This window comes from Petromyzon marinus, chromosome 33 (genome assembly GCF_048934315.1).
Source record: "Petromyzon marinus isolate PM22_M1 ecotype Great Lakes invasive population chromosome 33, UKy_Petmar_22M1.pri1.0, whole genome shotgun sequence".
NCBI lineage: Eukaryota > Metazoa > Chordata > Hyperoartia > Petromyzontiformes > Petromyzontidae > Petromyzon > Petromyzon marinus.
Window position 1 is genome coordinate 12,622,323 of NC_133699.1, and position 23,697 is coordinate 12,646,019.

At 45.6% G+C, this 23,697-nt stretch overlaps 1 protein-coding gene across 1 annotated transcript in view; it reads right to left on the bottom strand.

The window, feature by feature from the left end:
- LOC116948486 (polypeptide N-acetylgalactosaminyltransferase 2) overlaps positions 1–23,697 on the bottom strand; it is a 75,550-nt gene that overhangs the window by 30,448 nt on the left and 21,405 nt on the right. Inside the window, exons 2-4 of the mRNA XM_032965204.2 lie at positions 23,251–23,332; positions 19,791–19,944; positions 927–1,025 (exon numbers count right to left, since the gene is read on the bottom strand). Coding sequence (XP_032821095.1) covers positions 927–1,025; positions 19,791–19,944; positions 23,251–23,332 — 335 coding nt within the window. The remainder of the gene's footprint in view (positions 1–926; positions 1,026–19,790; positions 19,945–23,250; positions 23,333–23,697) is intronic.

Consider the following 23,697-nt stretch of genomic DNA (forward strand, 5'->3'; position numbering starts at 1 on the left):
AGAAGATGGCTTATCATCGTGTGGAGATTTATATTCCCCAAAATATTCTGAACGCACACTGATTATAAAGGAGGGGGAAAAAAACCGGAAGAACCCGGAGAAAAATCCATGCAACTACAGGGAGAACTTGAAAACTCCAAATATACAGGCATCAAGGTTGGAATCGAACCGACGACCTCCTCCATACCAGGCGAGATAAGCAGGATGGGAGGTGGGCTGGGATAAAGCTCAAAACCATGGCCATGATGCAAAACACCGGTGCCGAGAACTTTTTGGCTAGTCATCGAACAAAGATGGGCTTCTGCGGCCGTCTGGATCGTTCATCTTTCCGACATTAGGAAGCCGCTTGAGCTATGCACTTGTAAATCTCGATTGAAAACTAATTTCGTTAGAAATTAGTCTTTGTGTTAAGTTTGTTGTCATTCCCGCGCACCTCCGATTAGCACGGTTGGCTCCGTACGGTGCGAAAGAAGTTTAACTTGCATGCATACATCCAATTGCCAGAGCTGCTGAGCTCCAAATGTGAGGTTTATTTCCTGAAATCATCATTATCCCACAGCCATATGTCATAAGATCACCACCCCTCTAGGGTGGGTAAAATGGGTACAACAACACACTGGAAAATAAACATAAGTCTGCGTTTTCAATCAGACTCGTTAACTGCGTCTCTTGCTCGTCGGTCACGCGTCCGTCTTGGTGGGGAGTTTCAGCCATTGGCACGCTTAAAGATTTTCGTCCACTTATAGTAATCATTGATGGGTAAAAAAAAATATCACAATTTTTTCCATCACTAATTTCGTAAATACATTTCGTAAATACCACAAGCCGAGGAGGTGAGCTCACATGGGCGAGCGTGGGCGAGTGAGTCAGCGAGCGGGCAGGCGAGCGAGCAAGTGAGTGAGCAAACGGGCGAGTGGTGTCAGTACCTGACGACGGTACGGAGCAGGGTGGAGCGCGCCTCATTGTGGAAGGTGATGATGACGCTGGTGGCCGGCAGGCTCGGGCCCCAAGTTTGGTACCGACAACTACAGGGAGAACGACGACAACAGACACACACACACAAATACACGCAAGCGCACGTGGTGATCAGGTGGGACAAGGGGCTCGTACCGGGTCCCCCCATTGCAGCTGTGTTTGGGGTCATTTCCAAGCGTAATTGTGTCTGTAATCACACGCGCAATTTCAGTTAACAATGCTGCTGTGTTTGTAATTATAAGTGACCCCAGGTCTGGCCACCACCACAGAGGTTCTGGGTTTGAATGCAGGTTCCAGCTACTTGTGGTTAAACGACATTCTTAAGTGAGCATTTTGATTGTTTCGTACCAGTTACCTATTGCTGAACAAGATTAAATCCACGATGTTAAATTTGTCTTTCCACACAAATGTGGCTTCTTACAGCTGAGGATATTACACATTTGGGTTTAATCAGCGTGTGATGTACACTCTTTGCAGGGCATGTAAATGATGTGACCTGAACGCTGATAAAGTAGCCTAATGAAGTGACGTCAGGACAAACTCATTCTGTGATAACGTCTTCCAGGGCCGTTCTCTGACACAGGATGGGTCGCTTCTCACTGCGAGAGCTGCAAATGTAAAAATATTTATCTGGACATGCCACTGATTATTTGGAAACGGCAAACAACCACTATCTTCCTTGATGTGGTGTAAAAATCACTACCGCACTTGTGCCAGACGAGGTAGCTCGTTAAGGCCACAAGAATTGACGAAGGCTCGGTGGAAGTAGATTCAAGGGGACAGACCCATGTATTATGGTTAATGAGCCAGGGTGGCGAGAAGATGGACCACCCACACTTCCCACGACGATTTACGTGTTTAATGTTCTGTACAGTGTTTTGAATGGGGCACACACCTCAGATACCCGAGTGTCACACATACGAACACGCGCACGCATGTGCGTGCATGCAAGCACACGCATACACAAAAAGACATAACGTGCCACCCCACAGAGTCAACGCAAACTGTCAGGGCAAGTGGTGTTGGAAGTTTGTAATTAATTAGTTATTGTGTACTTAGGTTAAGGCAAAGCACAGCGCATGACGACGTGGTGGTGGTGTGGACAGCACCACACCAAGCCACCTTTGTCTCCCCAGTGCTAACATTCAGACCACACACCAGGCACGATCAACGCGAAGGCCCACTGGAAAAACACACATCCATATACAAGCGTGGCAAGATGTTAACTACCACGCCTGGTATGCAGTAGGTCGTGGGTTCGATCCAGACCCGGACGCCTGTAAAATTGGAGTTTGCATGTTCACCCCATGGTTGCGTGGATTTTTCTCCGGGTTCTCCCGTTTTTTTCCCTCCACATTTATAAACACGCATTTAAGAGTATTTGACTGCTAAAAAGTTCGACGTGATGAGAAGCCACTTCGTTGGGCTATCATTTGTAATAGCCAGGTCTGAAAAAAAAGCTACATAGCTCAGTGGACCTTACCTGGTAAAATAAAAATTGTTTAGATTGTGATACCGGTTGGTATGTAAATAAATACAAGCTCAAGGGTGGACATGGAATGATCTACCCATTGCTGTCTGCTCATGCACACAACACACACACATCGAATCGCGCATGTTTGCAAGCAGAGGTCATTCACGGTGTTGTGCAAACCACACGCAAATGTTGCCTTCTAATAAACGATGCCAATTATACTGAACCAGTGAGAATCCAAATAAAACACAAACTAATCTGATTGTGGCCCTGAACTGCGTCAGTTCACTCGTTCCTAGCCTATTAAACGCCACAGGCTCTCACCGTAATCTTGGCTCGATGCAAAAAAACGTGTTAACCCTCACCCATTACAACTCTAATACCCGTTCCGTTTTGTGTTCGGCCACTTGAGGTGTTGGGGCCATGGGGCTCTGTGCTCAGCAACTGCGTTTAAATAAAAATAAACCCGAGCCAGGGTGTCTACAGTAGTAAAAAAAAAAATTACGTTCTCCTATACGTCAACATCAATAATCAATTACAGATGTTTTTGGCCATCAACTCAGTCCAATAAATCACAATCGGACTAACCCCCCACCACAGTGGTTCTTCTCATTCATGAGAAACGTGACGTTTCAGCTTAACCGTGCCGGTCAGCGGACCGTGGCTAACATGCATGGGATAGGATTTACATGTGAATGAAGAGGACCAGCCTGACAAGGAAATCCGGAACTGGATGGGGAACATGAATTGGAGTCTATCAGAGTAAAACCAAGAAGCTCGGTGACTCTATCCCCACCCAGCGAAATGCTCTCGGTAAGGTCAGCTTGTAACTTGTTCATGAGTAGGTTGGAAAGGTGGCACAGTGGCCAGCGCATTGCACTCTGAATCAGACGACCCATTCACGGCTAACATCAGTGGTGAGTGACACCTGAACTTATTCTGGGCATCCCTTCATCAACCCGCACTGACCATTGTATGGTCAAACACCCTCCCCCCCCCCCCTATCCATTAGTGGATTGACAAATGGCTGCATATCAATAAAAAATATATTCAAATGTACTATTACTATTTTTATAAAGATTAAACATATAGGGAAATTCACGATGGTACAATTTGTTTGCTGTAAATGTGTATGTTATCACCGGTTCTCTGTCAAGTCACGGGGCAACGAAGCATTGTTCCAGGAATGGTGGCAGATAACACCAAAAAGTTGAATTTTGCCTCTCAGATAACCCTGAACGGGCACAGCTCCACGTAACTCGTGTTAGTTCTCTAACATGGGTTACGAGCTTTGTTAATTAAAAAAACACAGGCTTTAGCATCACTGCAGTGGCATTAACATGCGATGGAATGATGCCACAGTGACATCGCTCTGGTGCGGTAACAGGTGTGTGCTCAAACATGAGGGACCGAACGATATTCCCCCGTTCCTGATGACGACCGCTTGTGTTGTGATCGAAACGTCGTGATATTTTTTTTATTCACTTTATTTCATTTTTATATTTTGTTATTATTTTTTTATATCTACGTGACTCGACCGAAAAAACCACAGAATATTATATTCCTGGGACCCCATCGTTATTATTTTTACCAACACTTATTTTACGCAGGATGGCCTCATCGAGTCATTGTAGGTCGGGCCCTGCTAACGTTTTGCGGTGATTGCTGTGCATATTCCAAATGAGTAATTTGCGAGTCATTTTTTAGTCAACTTTGGCAAACATAGACCATGACGCTAGCACACGATGAGCCTACTCTTGTGAATTACGTCATGGGATCTGTAACATCCACTGTGAAGCAGAGGGTACGGGATTTGTTTTTTATCGCTATCGCCATCATGCCATGATGACAATATCAGTGTTAAGCAAGTCGACTTCTTCATTACCGACGCTTCAAACTCGTCAGAATCAGAATCTTTATTTAGAGTTGCAGGAGAAATGAGCTATGAAGCTCTTTTTCACGGAAGTCCAGTCATGGGTGGGTCAGCAAACTTGCGTCGCACAGCCCAGAATACACAGATCCCAGGAAAACATCTACAAAAGATTTATTTTTTGGGTTGCAACTTAATATTGCGACTTTTCTGTGCCATCGTGAATGGCCAGCCACACACTGCACACGCCTCCGTGACCCCGCGGGAATATGCCAAATGTAGAAAATTGCTGCGGATGGTTATGTAGAGAACGGTACAACGAGTGGGCATCAGAGCGTTGCGCTGAGAGCGGCTGTCATTTGACTGATGACATTATTGCCCAGGCAGAACCCACAAAACGCCTACACTGGATTTTAACCCAATCTAAATATCATGGGCATCTGAAACCCAGAATCTTATCGACGCTGCTCAAGTGTTTCCGACACGGCCAAAGCAGACTCCGCCTTCGAAGCCAAACCTCCGTGCTTACGTGAGCACTCGATCGGGTTACGCTAAACTAAAGGGCAATACAAACAGATCGAGGGGTGAGATGAGGAGCATCCTGCACAGAAGCCGCTTGCACTTCTTGCGTAATGCAGGATGCTCGTGCGGCGACGAGTGCAAGCTGTGCCACCACTCCACGCGGGGAGCCGCGTTACGCAACCCCCTCCCCCTCCTGGGCCACCTGTGGGTTACATCTCACGAGGTGTCAGCTGCTCGCAGCACAGCGCTCCAATGCCCACTCGTCTCTCACCCACTCGTCTCTCCCCACCTCACAGCACTCCGCCTCACAGCAGCCTCCGCAAGGGGCGTAAGCAGGGAGGGGAGGGGTAAAGTTTAGATGCCATGGTGGCAAAATGTTAACTACCTCACCAGGTATGCGTTTAGAATAAACATGGGTTTAGAGTATTTGGCTGCAATACATTTCCATGTGATAAGCCACTTCATTTGTGGCGTTCATTTGTGGCAAGGTCACTTCTGAAAAAGAGCTATATGGCAGCTCAGTTGGCCTCATCTGATAAAAAAATCAATAATAGTTGATAGTTTTTTTTTTTATAGTTGATCATTTTAATTACCCTTCACAGGTGACTTTCGGTACTCGGAGTCCTCTGCTGCCCGGTGGGATAAGTAGGACAAGCGGCCCGCTCCCATTCACGAGCCAATCACAGCTTAGGGATGTGGCGATGAAAAGCTGCCACACAACACCATGATGTCAAATTGCATTCTGAGTAAAAAAAAAAATCTCATAATTCGTTCTATATATGTTGAACTTCTTTCGCACCCGTACGTAGCCAAACCGTGCTAATCGGAGGTGCGGGATTAGAATCGCACTGTGGTCACAAAATCACACGGAGCTCGTATGATACGGCCCTCGCACAAAGTGAATCTCACAATCGCCGAGTGGGAACAGCAGGCAAGCTGGAAGGCTGGCGGGCGGTGAGCCGGTGCCAACAATTGTCTGAAGTTCTCTACGTATTAAGAAGTTCAAATCCCATTCAAGAGTCGACCCTTGAATGGGATTTGAACTCGTGACCTTCTGGTTGCGAAGCAGCGTCACCCAGAGAGAAAATACAGCTAAGCCGGAATGTCCAGAATGTGTATGTCCCTGTGTTCAAGCCAAAGGGCTAAGTAACTCTGACCTGTCCTGAATTTTAAAAAATGTATATCGTGTCTTTTACAACGTTTCATTCCATTTATGCCCAGGGCGTCATGTCTTGAGATGAAGTGGCGATTCATAACTCGAGCAGAGCAGTCCCTGACCCCATGTGAGAAAACAGTCCACAAAAAGAGATAAAACACAGAACTACTTCCGAGATACTTTTAAGTTAATGATTTTATCCGAGTGGTGATGGCTATGCACGTGGACTCTAAATCCAGCAATTTGGAGGCGAGGATCACTGCACAAATTGTTGTGAACCGTCATTCTCATGGGCGACGAGGGGGTGCCATACCCTTGCTCGCTAGGAAAAGGAAGCACAGCAAGTGGCCTAATCGCCATCTGGATGGGGATAGAGTGTCGCTCCTAATCACGTGCCTAGGTTTGCTTCAGTTTCCTCCAACTTGTATAATGAACACTCATCATTAATATTGTTGCAAACATTAAAAAAGAGCCCTAAAAAGCCAGTGTGGCTCTCCTGGATAATTAAGTAAATTACTTGTAAATAAATTATGATAATAATTATCCATGTCAGGGGAGAGAGTTTCACACATGCCCTTGCCTACAGAGAAATGCTTACCGCATGGCAGTGAAACCAATATTTTAACTCACGGGGTTGAATTTAGCCGATTTAATATAAAAATCTAATTTAAAGATGGGTTTGTGTGCAATCTTCGGTGAATGGGCCAAGGCCATAAACTCGCAAAACCTTGAGAACCCGGTTAAATCACAGGTGACCAGAACACGCGTTAGAACTCGGGTATTCAGTGGTGCCGGCTCAGAGAACCGACCCCTGCTGGGGCTGCAGTCACCTCAAACTGTCCTGAAATGTAATAAATCTGTGAATCGGCAATACCACGTTTTTTTGCCGAGTGATGACAACGGATTTTTTTATGCACAAATTACCGCACGGAATACATATATGTGCGCGTGCATGCACTTTAGCCAGTGCTCGCTGTCAGTTGCAATGAAGGAAGAAAGACTGCAAAGGCAATGCCTGGGCCTGACAATACGAATAATTTCTGCCTAAAGGCTCCACCGGAGTAATAACCGTCCCTCAGCAAGCACCCCCCGTTATTAAAGTACTCCATTGCCACAACAAGCATCCATTCTCAATCCACTGCTGAATGATGGCCTCTCTCCACTGTCATTGCCTCAAGCCCTGTTAAGCCACAATCCATCTCACTCCTATATATAAGCCCTGTGATCAAAATTCAGCCTCTCATTCCATCACTTCCCCCCCCCCCCCACGGCGTGTGCGTGCGTTTCCATGCGCCAGCGGCTAACTTCATTGGTTATCATCTCCCTTATAGAGAGACAGTCTATGTGAGTGCACGCATTTTTTTTTTTAAAGTTCAGACCACAAGCAGCGTTTTTTTTCTACTGGAGGGCAGCGCAGTGCAGCGACAAAGAGTGGCCCATTCAAACTCGGCAAAGCGAGCTGGAACTCGTCGAATTTAAACGAAAATCTAAAAAGGCAGCGCGAGGGTTTTGTCATGCAGCCAATGGTGGTGACAGGGCCGAGACCTATATTCTTAGCTCTTTCGGAAAAAGTCACGTTGAAGGGAAACAATAAAAAATATATAAAACAATTAAAATTCTCACGACGTTTCGACCATAACACAAACGGTCATCATCAGGTGGTCGAAACGTCGTGAGAATTTTTTATTGTTTTATATATATTTTATTATTTTATTGGTTCCCTTCAACGTGACTTTACCGAAAGAGCTAAGAATATGAATTACTGCAGTCACGAAAGCTTTAAATCAAAATATAGGGCCGAGACCATCAAGTTGCGAAACTTGAGAACTGCTGTACATGATGGACAGCCGTGAAAAAGAGCTTTATAGCTCATCGGATTCCTCCAGTGTATATACAGATTGTGATTAATAATAGGTGGCCAGAACCCAGATTTGGACCCAGGATCTCAGTGGTGCCAGTTCTGTGTCTATGCCACACTCTTACCTGCGAGTCCGTGAATGGTCACAGATTGTACTTAGCTGGTAATATAAAAATAGCTTTGCTTTATTTGTATATATTTTAAAGTGATGTGTTTTATTCTGAACTTACTTTTATTAACTTTGCACTCCTATTGCGTTTTCCGAAGGTTTGTTGTTATAACGTTCTGACCCACCCTGACTGGACATCTGCGACAGAGAGCTTTATAGCTCATCGGATTCCTCCAGTAATAAATAAATATTCTGATTCTCTTCATCAACATCCTTGACCACAAGTCATGATCTCTTCCAGCGATGTGTCCTGCACAAGCCCACTTTAAAGAAAGGCTCTGTAACTCAATGGGTAATTAATGTTTTATTCTGAACTTACTTTTATTAACGATTTTAATGATGTCATGTGTTCCTCTTTTGTCATTTCATAAATATTCTGATTCTGCACATATCTCGTGCCAGCCCCCCTTTCCACTGCAAGGCGGTGACGGAGCTAGTGGCGCCCAGATGATGGGGGTAACCGGAAAGGCAAGCGCTCGATAATCCCCGGCAACTCACATGGGCCACCTTCTATTAGCACGGTCGGGGCTACGTACGGTGCGAAAAAAGTTGTTTAACGTACAGCCTTGTTCTCCCGTAACGCGTGTTTCATAATGCGGATGCGAATTGGATATAGTGAGATTGAGTGAACAGAACTACGTCACGCAAGTAGGAATAAGCGGCTGTACGGCTGCCTCGGCGTAGCATCACACAAGGGGGGATGCTGCTGGATGCTTCTAGATGCTACCCATGCGCCTCGGTCTTTGTTCGGCCTGCGTACACCTCTGACGTGTTATCGCGCACTGTGCTTTACCCGAAAGATATATTATTTATCATAACGCCATTTTTCCATGACGCGGTGTTCTTTAGGAACGCAACTACTACCGCACTATAGAACAGACTGTACATACGTCCCTCCAACTTCGGTGCAGCTGGTCGCACGTCCCAGGGAGGCTCTCTCCGCGAGGCTAGATGATACCCGCCCTTTTAACTATCCCGAGAACAAGCATAGGTGACAAAAGCCTTTGCTGTTGCAAGCACCAACGTTTCCCCCCCCCCTTAACACCGTAAATCTTCCTTGAAAAAAACTGAAATTCAACTTTAACGTGCAATTTTATTGAGGGAATGTGTTTTCTTGGTGTGGTCTGGGACTATTTTTATTTTTTGTTGCCTTGCCGTAGCCTCCATTTGGTGTTGAAAAATCGGCAGGAATTGATGTACTTACGCAAATTGTACTCGAATACTTTATTTTTATTTAATAACCTGCTTAACTTTGCACTCCCATCAGTTATCGTATTGTTTGCCATTGTAACTTTCTGACCAGAGCCCCGACTGGACATTTGTAACTCATCGGATTCTTCCAGTCTAAACAAAGATTTTGATTTACTTGCGTTCCAAACCCACCTAACCACAGGCACCTTGCTGATTTCGCATCACACCCCCTTGACGTATTTCTTGCAGGGGCAGCTGCGGGGCGACCGGATGGGCTAACGCGTGAGTGCGTGCGCGCGTGCTTACGCACACGGGTGAATGAACTGATCGTCACTGGGCACCAAGGGCCACTTAGGGCTTTGTATCGCAGGGAGACATCGATCAGCAGAGGCTCCTTAAGAATGTTTTTTTCCACGGACGGGGAAAAAAAAAACTGAATAACCTCGTCTGTGCTGGCAAACTGTGGCGAGATGTTAACTACCTCACCTGGTATAAAAAAGGAGGTCGTGGGTTTGATCCCGACCCTGACGCCTGCAGCTGTATATTTGGAGTTTGCGTGTCTCTCTCTCCCCGTGGTAACGTGGATTTTTCTCCGGGTCCTCCGGCTTTTCCCTCCACATTTAGAATCAACGTTCATTTCGAGTACTTGGCGGCTATAAATTTCCACGTGAAAAGCCACTTAGTTGAACTAGATCGCTTCTTAAAAAGAGCTATAGAGCTCAGTGGGCCTTACGTGGTAAAATAAAAATAGTTTATATTTATTGCATAACTTATACACTTAAATGTATATATAGTTAAGCTGCACCCGGTGCCTCTAATGTAGAGTAAAACCCCTCTCTATCCATGAGGGTTACGTTCTTGAAAACGCTCGCAAATGCAGAATTCAGGAATGCAGAAACCTTGTTGTTCCAATGGGAAAAATGGAGTTACGATCCTGGTACGAGTGAACATGGCGGGGGGGGGGGGGCGGGGGGAATGTTTTACAATGACTACAATAATTATCTAAAAAAGAACTACTTTTTTTGTATTACCTTTGATAATGATGATTGGATGACGATGAAGGTGGTGGTTATGGTGAGGAATTCCAGAGGATGACTCACTTGATGACTCATCATCAAAACCGGGAGGACCCGGAGAAAAATCCACGCGGTCACGGGGAGTACATGCAATGGCAGGACGATGGGCCGAGTCAACCCCGACCAAGGATATTAATCGCACAAATATTTATTTGTTCAGACGATCCCGAGTGATTAATACCGTACTCTGTGAACACCGGGAGGGCCCTGCACATGGGGGGGGGGGAGACCGTTTGTAAAATTGCTTTTGTAACGAACATCACGGCCGACAGGTGCGCCACGTACGCAGCCCTGCCGGGGGCGGAGCGTAGCCCGCAAGGTGAGAGCCACTGCGCCCGTTTTCATCTAAAAATAACTCCCTCTCTGCTGCAACGAAAGCACGCAGGTTGCGCAAGTGGCTGGGTTGGAGGAGGCGGTGGGAAGGGGAGGGGGATGGTGGTGGTGGTGGTGGTGGTGCAGGGAGTTTGGAGTGAGAATGGGATGCACATTAAAGGGAATATATGCAGCAGAGCAGAATATTAAAGAGACACGGGCAGATGACATGGGCACATTGAATGGATTTGTCCTTGGATAAGGGGCATCGGGGGTGTGGTTTCGAAGGAGCTGCGCCAAATATATTTTGGTGGTTTGTGACGGTGGTGTTGTGTGGCTGAATGGTGTGTTAGGAATGTGTACGATGCGGCGATCTCGAGATGGTAATTACGCACGAACAAATGGTATGCTGAACACACAAGATAGCATTCAAGGCCCCATAATCAAAGGGTTTTGGATCCTGGATATGTTTTGTATTAATCTAAAGCAACAGAGCAATGTATACATCCGCGTGTGCCAGTGTCCATCTACAAATACACAAACATACATCCATTTAAGCATGCGGTACTCCTTACACACGTGCATATAGACAACATCCCCCGTATAGCCTTTAAAAGACTGTTTGGGCAAGTGCTGTTAAGCGAGCATATATGGAAGTCAACAGGTACACAAGGGGGTAGGTGATTAACACCACGCCCGGCCGCCTTTGTCTCCCCAGTGGCGTTGTTTACACAGTGCACGAGGTACTCATTTAAGGTTGAGTCGACCTCGGGGAGGCCTAGGGCTGGTTCAGATATGTAACACCTATGTTTTGTCTGTGAGCGAGGATCGAACCCGGGTTGCCAGGTTCGTAGCACAGCGCACTAACCACTACACTCCCGCTCCGCACATATACACGTACAGTACCGTATAGACAGAAATAACAGATAAGGCATGTGCTGTTAGCGAGCACCTATTAAGCATGGCGTGGCGCGCAAGAATATGGAGGCCGGCCACAGCACCACGCATGCCCAACCACTACTTTCTTACGTGTGTCGGCGTTGATAACAGCACATCTGGTACTCATTTCAGGCCGAATCAATCTAGGAGAGGCTCAGATAACAATCTGGTATGGATAGCCATTGCCCCTGGTGTCGATGTGCATCATGGGTGTGGGGGGAAGAACGTGGGTTGCCGGGTCATAGTTCAGCACCTCAGATGACCACAGCTGGCTACATACAGTGAGGGAAAAAGGTATTTGATCCCCTGCTGATTTTGTACGTTTGCTCACTGACAAAAAAATGATCCGTCTATAATTTTAATGGTAGGTTTATTTGAACAGTGAGAGACAGAATAACAACAAAAAAATCCAGAAAAACGCATGTCAAAAACGTTATAAATTGATTTGCATTTTAATGAGGGAAATAAGTATTTGACCCCCTCTCAATCAGAAAGATTTCTGGCTCCCAGGTGTCTTTTATACAGGTAACAAGCTGAGATTAGGAGCACACTCTTAAAGGGAGTGCTCCTAATCTCAGCTTTTTACCTGTATAAAAGACACCTGTCCACAGAAGCAATCAATCAATCAGATTCCAAACTCTCCACCATGGCCAAGACCAAAGAGCTCTCCAAGGATGTCAGGGACAAGATTGTAGACATACACAAGGCTGGAATGGGCTACAAGACCATTGGCAAGCAGCTTGGTGAGAAGGTGACAAGAGTTGGTGCGATTATTCGCAAATGGAAGAAACACAAAAGAATTGTCAATCTCCCTCGGCCTGGGACTCCATGCAAGATCTCACATCGTGGAGTTGCAATGATCATGAGAACGGTGAGGAATCAGCGCAGAACTACACGGGAGGATATTGTCAATGCTCTCAAGGCATCTGGGACCATAGTCACCAAGAAAACAATTGGTAACACACTACGCCGTGAAGGACTGAAATCCTGCAGCGCCCGCAAGGTCCCCCTGCTAAAAAAAGCACAAATACATGCTCGTCTGAAGTTTGCCAATGAACATCTGAATGATTCAGAGGACAACTGGGTGAAAGTGTTGTGGTCAGATGAGACCAAAATGGAGCTCTCTGGCATCAACTCAACTCGCCGTGTTTAGAGGAGGAGGAATGCTGCCTATGACCCCAAGAACACCATCCCCACCGTCAAACATGGAGGTGGAAACATGCTTTGGGGGTGTTTTTCTGCTAAGGGGACAGGACAACTTCACCGCATCAAAGGGACGATGGACGAGGCCATGTACCGTCAAATCTTGGGTGAGAACCTCCTTCCCTAAGCCAGGGCATTGAAAATGGGTCGTGGATGGGTATTCCAGCATAACAATGACCCAAAACACAGCCAAGGCAACAAAGGAGTGGCTCAAGAAGAAGCACAATAAGGTCCTGGAGTGGCCTAGCCAGTCTCCAGACCTTAATCCCATAGAAAATCTGTGGAGGGAGCTGAAGGTTCGAGTTGCCAAACGTCAGCCTCGAAACCTTAACGACTTGGTGAAGATCTGCAAAGAGGAGTGGGACAAAATCCCTCCTGGGATGTGTGCAAACCTGGTGGCCAACTACAGGAAACGTCTGACCTCTGTAATTTTCAACAAGGGTTTTTCCACCAAGTACTAGTCATGTTTTGCAGAGGGGTCAAATGCTTATTTCCCTCATTAAAATGCAAATCAATTTATAACATTTTTGACATGCGTTTTTCTGGATTTTTGTTGTTATTCTGTCTCTCACTGTTCAAATAAACCTACCATTAAAATAATAGACTGATCATTTCTTTGTCAGTGGTCAAACGTACAAAATCACCAGAATCAAATACTGTTTTCCCTCACTGTATGGTGCCAATAACCTTCAACATACATCTGTAGTGACTAACTTGGAGACGCTAAGAGTTGAAGGCACTTCTTTTATTTAACGAGCACCCTCGGCACAAGACACACCCTACGCTGGTACATACTCTTCTGTCGCTCGCTTATACACAACTCGACGTGGGTTGCTCGCCTATACACAACACTACGTGGGTACACACTATTACTGTTGCTAGCCTATACACAACACTACGTGGGTACACACTATTACTGTTGCTAGCCTATACACAACGCTAGCCGTCTAACACTGACGGCGCTGAACCGAGACAGCCAACTACCATCTAGCAGCGCAATATCGAGTGAAGACGACAGCGACAATGGCGACGAGATGACGGCGACGATCTTCAACAGCACGACGGGGATCCTACTCCATACGACAGCCCCGAGCTTTCGCTCAGGGCCCCCTTTTATGCTCCCAGCGTGGCCTCGCTCTGCCCCGGCCACGCCCTCTCTCTAGAACCTACCAGCAGGTTCCCGGGCTTCCCCCATGTGCCCCTTCTGTAACCTTTCCCCCAGATATCCCCTCTGGTGTATCACGTGGCCTGCTGACGTCAGGGCTGCTGTAAGCCACAGATCCCCTTCCCCGCCAGCAGCCAGCGCTATGCCGCTACATTACTTATTCTATGCCACTACACATCTATACAACCAAGAGACTATTGCTTCTCACGTTGTGCGCACGCACACACACACACGGTATAACAAAACAAAAAATACTTTTGCAAAACGTAAAGTGTAATGAAGGCAGGGAATTTCACAAAAGGTTTAAAGCTGTAATGAGCCAGGCGAAGGTGGCCAAAGTGAAGTTCACAATCACACCTCACCGCGCTAATTGGCGATACGTGGCCGGAAATGAGATAAACTAAGATAAGCACGAAGACAGTTCAGAGTTAATTAAATTAAAAATATATACTCTTAAATCGAAATAACTTTATCGGCGGCATTTGTGCGGTAGAAAAAGTTCTGATTTACTACGGATGCATATTTAAAGTATGCAGCTTATCTTACTTAAGGATTAAAGTCAAACCGTCATGGCTGCAGGACGTTAAAATGCATAGACTTCCCCCCATCCATGTCTCTCTTCGGATTGTAATGCTGAGAAAGTTATTATAAATGCTTACGCAATTTTTTTTAGTGGCATTGTTTTAGGAAAGATGTATCATCACCTGTGTTCATTAATCTTGATAACAATAATTTCATCTTCTTTGGTTCTTTCGGTAAAGTCACGTAGAATGAGAATAAAATAACAAATAAAATAAAATAACACAATAAAATTCTCACGACGTCGTGATAATTTTATTGTGTTATTTGATTTGTTATTTTATTCTCATTCTACGTGACTTTACCGAAAGAACCAAAGAAGATGACTCCTTGTAGTCACGAAAGCTTTAAATCGAAATTAATTTCATCAACAAATGCTTCGGTTGCCTTTCCCTTCTTTTGCTATTGATGAGATAGCCACAAATCTGCTGTGTTTAGTTCACAAACGATTACAACCACACTTGCTCGTAATGATAGGAGCTGGTGATTTTTTATCCATCAGTGAAATAATGTACAGTATTACTTTATATTCTTAGCTCTTTCGGTAAAGTCACGTTGAAGGGAAACAATAAAATAATAAAATATATATAAAACAATAAAAAAATTCTCACGACGTTTCGACCATAACACAAACGGTCATCATCAGGCGTGAAAAAACCGTTTGTGTTATGGTCGAAACGTCGTGAGAATTTTATTGTTTACATCATTAGACCTCCTTTGCCAGTACCAAAATGTAATAATAGGGTTTTCCCCCTTTTTCTGGCAACAAAACTGAAACCTTTTTACCAGGATTCATGTCTGCATTACCCACAATACCTGCAGTCAAATTGCAAACAAAAAACATACTATGATAATATATGCATTGTCCTTTAAACTGATTGGTCCACACCAAGGGACGGCTTTCTTTTGAGCCTCGACCCAATTGGTGCTCAACCAGATGACGCCCTTCAACGTGACTTTACTGAAAGAGCTAAAAATATGAATTATTGCAGTCACGAAAGCTTTAAATCAACATTTAGTATTACTTTAATGCAGAATCAGAACATTTATTTTTGCTGGAGGAATCCCGATGAGCTATAAAGCTCTATTTCACAGATGCCCAGTAGGGGCAGGTCAGAACATAATGCATCCAACATAATGCATCCCAACAATGCATCTAAACGTGCACTTAGATGGTTAAATAAAGGATTACTATATAAATAATGATGCTGGTGGTTGCATCACGATGATTCCTTACATCGAGAAATTAAGGCCATGAAGAGAAAATGTCATGCATACATCCCAATGACTTCCCAAGATGGTTAAAATAAAGACCACGCATGTCAATTGTGCTTACACATCGGATAAAGAACAAAGAAATAATACATAAAAATACGGTAATGATTTTAAAAGACCATTCAAAAGTCATGAATATCAGTGGGCACTAGATTAAAGGACATGAAAATATAATCAATCTCAATCGTGTTACATACGGTTAACTAGCCAAGAAATTACACAGCATACCCAAATGAGTTGCCAAAGCAAATTAAGGGCCTTCTCTCCCTCTTGTCCTGTGCCCACTGGTAGGGCCTTGGCTCAAACTCCCTCCCCCCACCCATCCTATCTGATCTTCAGTTTTCCTCTTCTTCATCAGTTCACAGTGTCGCTCCCTTCGTTCGAGTCGTCAAGCAGCATTTTTACTTTTATCTTTCTCCCGCCACTTGAGTGATGGCTCAAATAAAGGGCACAAAGAATAATGATATCACGGTTCTCTCAGACTGTGAACATTCGCACCTGAAGAAGTCATGAATCTCAAATGGGTTGTAACTTGTTCAGTAAAGCACAGCTCTATCAAGTTCTTTTTGCCTGAGGGGCAGCTCCATGGCTGAAAGATTCATCCACCTCATTCGATCTTACTCCCCTGCCTTCATCACCTTGTAACACCACGTCCACGCTTGGCTTCACCGGCCATGACTCGTTATGGATGGTCGAGGTGGCCTTCTTCCCCTTTACTTCGTGGGCAGTTTTTTTTCTCTCTCTCTCCAGATGGTGCCATCCCCAAGATGCAACTTAATGTCAAAGCCACGGAAATTTGTGCTTTTAATTGGAAACACCAATTCCTCGATCGCGCGAATGCGCTTGTTCGGCGGCGCTCTGGTCAGAGAGCTCGACTCGCAGAGGGTCAGCGGCCCAAATACCACTCAGGGGTAAGACTCAGCCGATCATTTATTAGTGGTAGCTGAAATGAATTGCCCCAAATGGTAAGTCAAGAGTTGGTGCCCTGTGGAGAGACATTAAAAACGTGGGATTTTTACTAATGTCCCCACGTCTGTCGATGGACAGGAGCACCGCCAACGCTGCACAGGCGGTGGAGCACATGCAGGTGTCCTTTATTAGGCCGGGAAAAGATCAGCAAAGTAAAATAAGATGCTTTTAAGACAGCAACACTGTAAATGTTTAGCTAATTATTAACAGTATGAGTAGTTTGTTGCGTTTCATACATCCATTAACATAATAATAATAATAAAAACAAGCCAAAATTCTAGCCGTTGTATTTACCAATTTTACTGCAAGCCTCCGAAATACTCATGTTTCAATTTAGTATGGGATTATTTCGCACCTCCGCTTAGCACGGTTGGCTACGTACGGTGCAAAAGAAGTTCAACATACATACGAATATTGAAAAATTATAAACGGCTTCCAAATTGTGCTACCACTGTGATGACGGGATGAAAGCATTTCCATTATGACGTCTCGCAGCAAACAGGGCACCACCCTGTGTGAAAGAATGACTCGGTAAAAATAATGGCGTAGAGTTACTTGACACTGGGCCCTAAACACATGCCCCTGCAAGGAGCATCCCATCACACGAAAATGAAACTGAAAATTCAGCCCTCGGAACAGGAAGATTTTGCATTAAATGAAAGCAGAGCTGAAGTCTTCAATTGCTGGCTCACGCCACGGCTAGTGGGAAGGGCCTCCAGGAAAGAGAGCTCTCGAGGGTAATTTGGTCTCCTCTTCCTCATTGGCCAGACATCTGGGAAGAGGTACCCACACTTTACCCCACCACACGTGACCTTACAATCGGCTAACTCCGGTGGTGGGGGGGGGGGGCGATTTAATGAATTTTCTCCATTGCTTCAACTGCCGCACCGGGAGATTGATCCGTTGACCTCCGGGTTGCATGTTTGGTTCGCTAACCATTGCACCTTGGCAACGTGAAAACGAGCTAAATGCTGGGTGGCTGGAGCCTGGATTCAAACTCATAATCGCAGTGCTACCAGCTCAGTCCAACCCAAGCCACCTGGCCACCTCCCACTGTATTTTTCTCAATTTAAACCCAAAATAAGATACGTTGTACTCTGCATGTTCAAATTAATTAACGAGCCCTGCGGATGGCTTGACATTAAATGGTGCCATCATTACTGACGTTAATATTTATTTGAATAACAAAAAATACATTACCATTAGATTGAATTTGCTCGGTGGCATTTGCTAACATGCAAGCTGGGAGGGAGGGTGGGAGAGCTCAGTGGGGTGAGTTTACAGCATCGTGACGTCGATGGGCTCGCAATTTATGAGCTCCACACGATCGAGAGTGGAAAATCACTCCAACTGCTTAAGTCTCCGCGAGCGGCTGGCTCGCCAGAGCCTCCCCGAGGTCGACTTGCTCTAACAACATCATCTGACATCTCTCTCCAAACGCTCTCTTGGAGTGCACCGTGCATTTGAATGTTTAATCAAATGTCGCTTTGGGGAAGAAAAAAAAAGAGATGTGATGCCGTGGTATGGTGAGTTCAGCTTGTGAAGTGGACCAACTGGTACCTGCGATACCACCTCCTTGTGGGTGCCATGCAGGTACTCTAACAATCTAGAAGAGATCCTTGGGTTAGATCACGTAAATGTGTCGTTAAACCCGCCACCACCCGACAGAGACAATTAGCAAGGTTTGTCACGTAAACAAAACGTGCCAGTTCGTTACTAGTTCAGTACACCTGTGGGTTGGACAGTAAAATCACAATATTTACAACTTGAGGACGACGTTTCACCAGTAATCACAACAACAAGCATCATCAGGTGACAGCCAGATTTATAGAGAAATCCTGCTGTTTCCTGCTAAATAGAGAGATATATGTAATGTCGTCATTTGTCAGCCAATCAGGTGCGAAGGCCAGTGTGTGGGGGGGGGGGGGGTAATGTATGCATATAAATTACAATAGATATCCATTACCTGTTGGATTATTCTCGAGCCATCCCAAAAACCTCTGAAGGATAATATTGGTCATCAAATCCAACGTGTTCAACTCTGACAATGCTTGCCACAAGAGTCTGTTCATGCACGGGATATGTTTAGACAATGGAACATTCATTATTTTATTATATGAGGAGGCTCGTTAAAAGACGTTACTCGGCAATTAAGAGGTATCCCACCCTTCAGCGACAGTGAAAGTCAAAATAAACTCCTTAAAAAAAGTTTTTTTTTAAAACAACGATTTTATTAACAACTTCGTTTAACTCACGGTCGAGAAGTACGTCAGACACGTGGCGCCTGCTTCTTGGGCGAGGCGATTCCAGAGTTTAGGGACCGCGGCGTTTTTCACCTACCCAAATAAATATTTAATGCATAAGCCGTCCATACAAAATGTTAATTGCTTTAAAAGAGCTAATTAGTTGATTAATTGATGCCGATTATGACACAGGCATGCATTGTCACCGGATCTGAGTACGTGTGCAAAATTTGGAATTGATTGGACAACAGCAAGTAGACTCAATTTTGATTAAAAGATTTGACCACGACAAACACAAGTCAAGTTAAATAAAACCGTTGAAGAATTACGCTCATACCTGCCGACGAGCAGGGCACCGAGTGGCTATAACACAGCAAGTTGGGTAGAGCGGAAAGTGCAGACGGTGCACCTGCCCGTCATCTCAGGCAGTTAACCCATGACACCTGCACCCACCTCCTAACAGCGAGCCTTTGACACTTTATGCGGCCTCAAAGTGGTAAAGCAGTAGTGTCTCCAATTTTGAGATAAACGGATCAACTTCTAGTCAGGTTAATCATCACGATAATGGTCATCCAGCTTTGTGACCAGCAGCATCAATGTACCAAATATGATCACCATCATCACTGAGGCCATATCAGCCCCTCCACCATCATCGAAATCATCATTATCGTCATTTTATTGTTATCTAAATTATGTCACGTCATCATTATGACCACCACCACGACCGTCATCAACACCACCATGACCACCATCAACATCACCAGGAAGACCACCAGCATGACCATCACCACCGTGGTGCCAGTGCTCGACTCACGCGTCGTGCCGGGTGTCCGGAATGCTGCGGTCCATCTTGAGTTTATCGCTCTCCACCTGGTTGAACTTGTTACGGTTGTATGGGTCCTGACCAGGCCTCACCAGTGTACTGCCGATGTATATGCTCTGATCAAAGTCCCTCCACCGTACCTTGCCTGCCAATATACACACACACGCCAACACAAGGATTCCCCATTTAGTCTTTTATATTTGGGAGGCAAATGCTGTTAGTGAGCACCTATTAAGGCCAGGGAGGCACACAATGGACGATGTGGTGAGGCCACGTGGGCTTGAATGCCTCTGCCTCCCATGTAATAAGGTTCACATATTGGGCCAATTTGGACGTTTAAGGTATCCATAAATTACCATTTTATTCGCAGCAAGTGCCACGTTGCAGAAAATGTTCACATACTGTACTAAGTACTCATTTAAGGCTGAGTTGACTTAGGGGACGTCCAGTAGCAATTCAGATAATCTCCACTGATATCAACCTTGGCCATGAATGGAATTCAGGTCACTGGTTTCATAGCGCAATGCGCAAACTATTCTGCCACTGCTACAACCGTACATACACCGTACATACAAACTCACACACACATACACATATGGGAAAACATGCGTACATAAAGGCACAAAAAGACAAAAATCCCCCAAAAAGCCTTATCAGAATTTTGGGGCAAGTGCTGTTAGCGAGCACCTATGAAGGCCAGCGCAACACACGAGGGGGTGGATGGCCAGCACCATGCCAGGCCGCCTTTGTCTCCCTAGTGGCGATGTTTACACACTGCACCAGGTACTCAGTTGAGGCTGAGTAGACCGAGGGGAGGCCCAGCCAGGACCGGTTCAGATAATCGTCACTGGTGTTGGCCGTGAGCGGGAATTGAACTCGGGTTGCCGGGTTCATAGCGCAGCGCGCTAACCGCTATACCACTGCTCCCCTTTACATAAAGACACACACACACACACACGTTCAGTGCAGCCAAACAAAGCTGCCTAAAAACAAAAATTATCGATGAACAAGCAAATAGCCTCCTTGGTAAGACGCAAGTAGGAGTCGGCGCATATAAAAATGTCGAAGAAAACACGGGCTTGCTTGTAGGGCAGTATCACATTCGCACCGAATCAATACAATAACAATTTGCTTTTAGTATGCTCCTGTCAAAAGTACCGAGGGCTCTCTGGATGCAGCCAAGTCAAAAAGAAACAGTTGCGGGCATTATTTTAAGAAGGTACAGTTAAAACCAAATCAACATTCCTGCGATTGTTTTACCGCGTTCTAATTTTAGATCACGTTGCTTTACTTTATCCCAGTGACATTTCGACTTGCCCTGCGAGGTGAACAACCGTCTCTTCGGAATTCCTTCAAGTGGGCAGAAGCCCCCCCCGCCCTCGCTGCCACCGCATCGAGAGAAAAGGCCCCCCCCCCCATCTTGGAAGAAGACGACGACGAGGCGGAGCGACTTCAATAGCAGTCACGTCAATGGGCCTCTCCTCTCTCGGCACCAGACAAGGCCGCTAACGGTGGCCCTGCCGCACGGCACCCCGATGCGTCGCAATTCTCCAATACCGGGGGTTGGGTTGCACGCCTTTATAATCCGGTATGCGGTCTAGAACACCAGTGCTCGTTGCAACGCGGTGAGATGATGAGATGGCAAAAATAAATTTTCGTGGATATTTATAAAACACAAGTTACGGTTTAAAGCTTTCGTGACTGCAGGGATTCATATTCTTGGTTCTTTCAGCAAAGTCACGTAGAAGGGAAACAATAAAATAATAAAAATATAAAACAATAAAATTCTCACATATACAGAGACAATTTCAACCGAGAAGATGGATTCTGGCTTAGCAATCATTGGAAGGATTTGATAAACCATTTCGGGTCTTAATTGATTGATCACGCTTAAGGTGGCTTTCAGACCGCATCCATTATTTTTCGTCTCCCCCCTCCTCTTTTCCGAACATAGATGGACTCATATTCTTGGTTCTTTCGGTAAAGTCACGTTGAAGGGAAACAATATATATAGCAATATTTTATTATTTTATTGCTTCCCTTCAACGTGACTTTACCGAAAGAACCAAGAATATGAATCACTGCAGTCACGAAAGCTTTAAATTAAAAAAATATAGATGGACTCGTCCATCTGAATAACTACCAAATCGCTCTCCGTGGCGCTAACGTTAAAAAAAACGCCACTTTTTTTTCAAAATTTCTTGCTGTGGCTTTCACACCTGATGATGATTGCTTGTGTTGCAGTCGAAACGTCGTGAGAATTTTATTGTTTTATATTTTTATTATTTTATTGTTTCCCTTCTTCGTGACTTTACCGAAAGAACCAAGAATACGGTATTTGATATTTACCACGCGTGTTTTGCAACGGCCCTAAGGCGATGCGGCCCAGCATCGTTCGCCGCTCGTTCCGAGGGGTTGCGGTTCGAGTCCGGCGGGCCGCCTTGGTAAATACTTTGCGGGCGCATTGACCATGAAACGTTGCACGCCGTCCGCTTCCCAGTGGATCATCCCCCCCCGCCCGACATCACTTGAAACAAGTAGGCCCATTCCGAGCTGGGGGTCCTTGTCCAAATTTGCCACGTTAAATAAATTACCCAAACCCCTTCACTACCTCTCCTCCAGTGGGCATTGATTCTTAAGAGAATTAATTAGGGTATTTAGGCACTGCCCCCGCTCCGCCTTTCCCCAAACCCCCACCCATTGTTTCTCTCTACAGGGGTATCAGAGCTTAGGAAGACGCCAGGATTGTAGAGTTTATTGAAACAGTCAATTGAAACATGTGGTATAGACCGGTTTCCAATGCACTGTAGTCTGTAATGTCTTTGTGCTGGTGTCAACCCCTTATCATATCCTCTTGTGTGTACCTGAATCGTTTCGTTAACAAAAATACTTCTGGGAAGAAAAAAATAATCCGAAAACTACTCATTTGGGATTGCACATAGCAATCATCGCCCCCCCCCCCCCGCCCTACTGTGAAACTACGCAGACCGTGTCCGTGAAACATAGCTCCTTCACAATGGTAGCCTCACGCTATAAGAATGATAGCGCCATTGCAAACGTACTCAATTATTATTATGAAGAACCCACCACTGGCTCCGGGTAAACCATTGGACATGTGAGCCGCATCATCTCATTGGAGCAGAGACACACCGTGGCGTTGGACATAGGCGTGACGAATGAAATACAGATACAATGCATCACTCTCCGATGTGTTTTTGGGCCGCACTGCACGTTATTCCGAGGTTTCGCTCCACACAACAGTCGACCCACCTGCTTTCAGGAGCCGCGTTCAGTTGTTCAGGAACCGAAGAAGCTCCCGAGCGCGTGGAGAGCAACGTCGCACATTACGCCTAGCGCTCGTGAAAAAAATCCCCGAAAACACATCGGAGAGGCGTACGGCACAACCGCGAAGACCCACGCGGTCGTGCAGTCGCAGCTCCTGTCCACGTACCTGGGGTGAGAGACTCGGTGGGAAGATTTCCGCCATCGCCCGCGATCACAACATCACGTTCCAGGTTGGGCATCAAGTTATCCTGGAAAAGAAAAGAAGGCTCGTTAGAGCAAGGTGCACGCACATGTGGCCGTATGTGTTTCTCTCTCGAGTTCAGATTCCCGCTTGCGGACAACATCAGTGGTGAATGTCTGAACCGGGCGTGGGCTTCCCCCTAGGGCCAACTCAAATCGATTACCTGGTGCGGTGTGTAACTATCACCTCTGGAAGGCCGGCAGGGTACCCCTTATTTATAAATGTGTCGTAACCCTCCACCACCCGACACGGCCAATCAGCAAAAAAGTGTCACGTTGACAAAAGACAATTAGTTCACTACTTTAGCCCACCGGTGTGTTGAAGAGTGAATCCACAACATTTTCAGTTTGAATACGACGTTTCGCTGGTAAT